At 36.1% G+C, this 5,000-nt stretch overlaps 1 protein-coding gene across 3 annotated transcripts in view; it reads left to right on the forward strand.

Moving 5' to 3' along the window:
• The window catches only part of Diaph3 (diaphanous related formin 3), a 545,702-nt gene that overhangs the window by 227,051 nt on the left and 313,651 nt on the right, over window positions 1-5,000 (forward strand). For all 3 annotated transcript variants that reach the window (XM_008822916.2, XM_008822917.2, XM_029558567.1), the window contains 2 exons: window positions 1,425-1,727; window positions 2,490-2,604. In XM_008822916.2, coding sequence (XP_008821138.1) covers window positions 1,425-1,727; window positions 2,490-2,604 — 418 coding nt within the window. The remainder of the gene's footprint in view (window positions 1-1,424; window positions 1,728-2,489; window positions 2,605-5,000) is intronic.

Consider the following 5,000-nt stretch of genomic DNA (forward strand, 5'->3'; position numbering starts at 1 on the left):
AGGGGGGGGGGGCTCCAACGGGGGGGGGGGGACTATGGGAGGGTGCCATTTGGGATGTGGGTATATAGATGAGAAAGATTGTTTGGGATGTTCTGTATGAAATACAAAAAAATCAACAAAAATTAAAAAAATGAGTTATATTTGAGGAAGAAGCATAAAAATTTCCTAAAAAGATAATAGTAGATGTGAAAAACGTTACCATTGAAATCTACCTGATGACTTGGTTCATAACATTGCAACCTGTGTGTATGTATTATGTATATATGTAGATATATATTTATAGCTTGTAATTTAAATTAGTAATTTCAAATTATTATTATATTCTAAAACCTAACCCAGAAGGTCTTTTGCATACTTATAGTCCATCCTTAGAATTCTGTCGGAAAGTAAAAATAAAAATGAGTAGTGGATTCAGCTAATTGTTTTTCAGGCCTGATTTTTCATCTTATTTCTCAATGAGACTTGACCTTTTAGAAATGAACCACTCTTTTAGCTCATGAGTTGTGCCTCAGTGCTTGCCTTTTTCTCTTCCAGTTTTAATTCATTTATCCATTAAATTTTGTTCAGTATCATATGCTGTTACAGTTGCTTCCTTCATAAAGCTTATATTCTATCAAGGAGATCATTGTTAATGATTCTCTGAGGAGAAGCATAGTGTACTGTGAGCATAGAATGAATGGGCAAATTAAGCTTTCCTCAGGAAGGGACCTGTTAACTCAGATTGCAAAACCAAGCAGGAGATAGCTAGGTAAAGGGAATGTTCTAAGCAAAAGACACAACTTATATTTGTGCCCTAAAATCACTATGAGACTGGCATACACATAAAATTAACTGAAAGTTGCTTGAAAGTATTGTGGGACCAGATCATCACATGCTCTTGAAGGCCCTACTAGGAACATTAGTGTTTTTTTGACCTCCTTTTCCTAAAGTATATTTGTACACCATTGAGAAGAATCAAGCAAAGGCATGAGGTGGAAATAGCGTGTATGACTTTTTCTCTGAATCTTCTTACTCATTTATTTTTAATCTAACACTGAAATGCATGTCATACATAGACTTGTTTACACAGGTCTTTCTCATTCCGCATGCTCTTTGCACACTGAGTGAATTTACCTCCTCACATGACTTCCATTGTCGCTTGGAGATAGCTGAGTTTTGAATCTCCTAGATCCTGTGCATTTCTACCATAACTGCTTCAATTATTTTGCTGACAATACATATTCTTGAGAACAAAAGCTATGGTTATGTGTTCAAATTGGAAGAAATATTGTTTTAGAATTTTATGAAAATACAGGAAATTATTGGTATTTTCATTTAAAGTAGCACCCTATTTTTGAGCAAAATGTACTTTTATATGTTTTGTACACTTGGGTTTGCCTATTTTGTGTACTTGTGTTTCTTAATGCTTTTTTTTTCTTCTTTAGTTTGGTGCCTTGCCACCTGGTATAAAAATTCCTTTGCAAACTTCAACAGAAGATGACACCGATCCCCCAGCCCTTCCTCCTGCCCCTCTGCTTCCCCACAGTGGGGCGCCACCTCCACCACCTCCGCCACCTCCTCCACTTCCAGGAATGGCGATGCCATTTGGTGGTCCAGTTCCACCACCACCTCCCCTGGGACTTCTTGGTGGGCGAAACACTCCTCCTCCGTTAACCTTGCCATTTGGGTTGAAACCGAAGAAAGAATTTAAACCTGAAATCAGCATGAGAAGATTGAATTGGTTAAAGGTAAAGCATATAAGTGGAGGCAGGCTTATATCTACCTAGGCTAACATTCAACTTTAGATTTACTAATATGTAATTTCTGATGGGAATGCCAAACAAAATGACAGTAAATGAAGTGGCATGCATAATATGTATGTCCCTATATTACACATGTACAGATATTTTATGCATGCTTCATATTTTTTTATTGGAGTTGTTGAAATTAAGCCCTTTGCTATTTTTTAGCAATTTCTGGTTTTTATATTCAGTGAGAGTTCATAATTTAGTGGGATTTGATTTGTAAATAAAGAGAAGTCTGTATTTATGAAGTATTTCTTAAAAATGCAAAATATTTTCAGAATTTCTTCTGTTGGAGCTAGGAGGGAGAGTGACTAGTAGTCGGGAGCTGTTGCCTCCATTACAGGGATTCTGAATCCTGGTAATGGGTAGTTTTCTGATCATGTAAATGTGTAATGGACCCTTCCTGTCAAGATTCATAATGAAGATTAGTATGAACAATGACTGAGAAATTCAGCTGAGAAGAAATAAACAGGTCACGCAACTTCAAATCCTCAGCTATTTGATCATGGAAACTTTTTCTTTTTCATAAGCCCTCAGTATTCTGTAGAATTTGTCTTTCACTGAGTAGACTTTGTGGACGGATCTCACAGAAATGACTTGATAAACATCTGCTGGCAGCTCTGGGATGCTGAATCTGTATTGTGATTGGGCTTGGACAGGTGAAACACCCAGCTGTCTATGAATGAGCCTTCTCTCTCATTGCAGATCACACCTCATGAAATGTCTGAAAACTGTTTCTGGATAAAAGTAAATGAAAACAAATATGAAAACACAGATTTGCTTTGTAAACTTGAGAACACATTTTGTTGTCAACAAAGAGGTAAGTTTAATATCTTGGTTATTAATGTATTTTGAAAACTTTAACATTGTTACCTTATGATTACCAGTCTCTAAAATAAAAATATCTGATACCAGGTACTTTCCCATTTCTAGTTGTGCAAAGATGATCTAATGAAATGTCTAAAAAGTAATTTTGTTACACAATATATCAAATGAGCAATTTTAAACTTCAAATGCTGAATATAAGCTTTAATTCTTATTTTGAAGATATCCTACTGAGGTAAAATAGGCTTTTATTTTCTAAAGAAGCATATTTCAGAGACAATTTGAGATGAGAATTCTTTTAATTAGAGAAATAAACAACGACAAGAAAAAAGGGAGCCTTTTGGTCAACATTTTGCTACCATTTAGCATTACAGTGAATTTCATATTTTTAATTGGTTTGAGTGTCTCTAAGATAGGAATATCAAATTTATAGTGTCTTCAAGTTTGGCTTACAAAAGAACTGACTGTATTGTGAATTCTTCTCATTAAAAATAGTGACATTCATTTCCCAAATTGTTTTGTGACACTTTACACCTGTGCTGTGCAATTGAAAATTAGCTTACACTCCAGTCTGAAAACTGAATTCATTTAATCCAATATCAGTGGTTTTCCACTTACATTTTTTTTTGGTCTTTTTGAGGCTGATCCCCAAGTCATTAGTTTTTAAAAAAATATTTTATATTATTTGTATTTTGTGTATATGAGTGTATTATCTAACATGTGTATAAGTGCACCTGTGTTTTGTAATGCCCATGGAGGTCAGAAGAGGACATTGGAGTCCCCTGGAACTGGACTTTTGTATGCTTGTTAGTCATCATGTGGGTGTTGAGAATTGAACCCAGATCCTCTGCAAGAGCAGCTAGTACTCTTAACTGCTGAGTCAGCTTTCCAGCCTCAATTGTTTGTTTGTACGTCTTTTGTAAAACTTACTTTATTAGTTCCTTTTTTGTTGGTGTGATAGAAACACTGACCAAAACTACTTATAGAAGAAAGAGTTTAATTGAGCTTACAGTTCCAAGGGAATTATAGTCCATCGTGGTGGGGAAGCATGGTGGCCGGAGTTTGCTGGAGCAGGAGCAGTGGAAGCTAAGTTCTCACATCTTCAAGCAGGTACAGGATGCAAGAGCATGACTAGAGCTCCAGCAAGGCTTAAGAACTCTCTAAACATGCCCCTAGTGACATGCTTCCTCCAGGATGGCCACACATTTTAAGACCACCCAAAACAACACCACCAACTAGGGACAAAATGCCCAAATACTTGGAACCTATGGGGGACATTCTCATTCAAACCATCACACTTTTTTTTTTGGGGGGGGGGGTCTTTATTTTGCTTTGTTTTGTTTGTTTGTTTTTTGAGACAGGGTCTCTCTGTAGCCCCAGCTGTCCTGGAACTCACTTTGTAGACCAGCCTGGCCTTGAGCTCACAGAGATCTGCCTGCCTCTGCCTCCTGAGTGCTGGGATTAAAGGCATGCACCACCATGCCCGGCCTACACTTAACCTTTTAATTCTGTGTCATAAGGCACTTAAATCAATTATTACCTTTTAAGTTTTGAAAAAGTATGCTTTATGTTATAGACTTATGCCCTCTATATGCCATATAGGGTGAGATTGTAGTGGGTGGATGCAGGTGGGAGGACTTGGTGTATAGAGAGAGGAATTGACTTAAAATACATGCGGTTTACTAGGTACCTTGCTATAGATGCTTAATGTTTTAGATTCAAATTGATCAGCCTACCTACCGTTGAATATTGGCAGATCCTTAAAAACTCATTTGTATTTATTGAAAATGCTTTCTAAAAGATACTTGTAAATTAGAAACTCTTTCTGAAAATAATTGTAAATTGTAAACTTTGTGTAACACATAATTGTAGAGTTACCAGATATTCCTTAGCAGGGTTTGTCTTGAATAAAGTATTACTGTTTTGTGATCTTTAGAGACACAGAGAAATTTCTCGTAAGCTCAACATAGGAAAACTTGTGAAGTAAGCAGATCTTAATTTTACCTTTTGATTATGGAGAATCAAGTTTTTCTTTGAATAAGATTAGTTCACTCCAGGCAATCAAGGAAAATGTGTGGTAGTTAAAATATGTATTTACATGTAAAACACTTCAGAATTTTAGATTTCACAATCTAGAATTGATTAGTTTTCCTTTTGCTTTTCTAGTAGGTGCCATGGTAGCACCTCAAAGCTATTTAAGTAAAGCTGCCATCTAGCTACTCTTCCTTTCCCCCCTTCTTTACTCTGATTACTATCTTAATTAATGAGGCTCAAAAGGGAAACTTGTTAGCATGTCTTTAATTTAGCTGTAGTGTTATCCCTAAATGAAATAATTGGACCTTTAAAAAATTCTTAAGTCATCCAACTTTAGCCTTGAGATTCAAAGTTGCA

This window comes from Nannospalax galili, unplaced genomic scaffold (assembly GCF_000622305.1).
Source record: "Nannospalax galili isolate Female #2095 unplaced genomic scaffold, S.galili_v1.0 scaffold308, whole genome shotgun sequence".
In the NCBI taxonomy this organism is placed as follows: Eukaryota; Metazoa; Chordata; class Mammalia; order Rodentia; family Spalacidae; genus Nannospalax; species Nannospalax galili.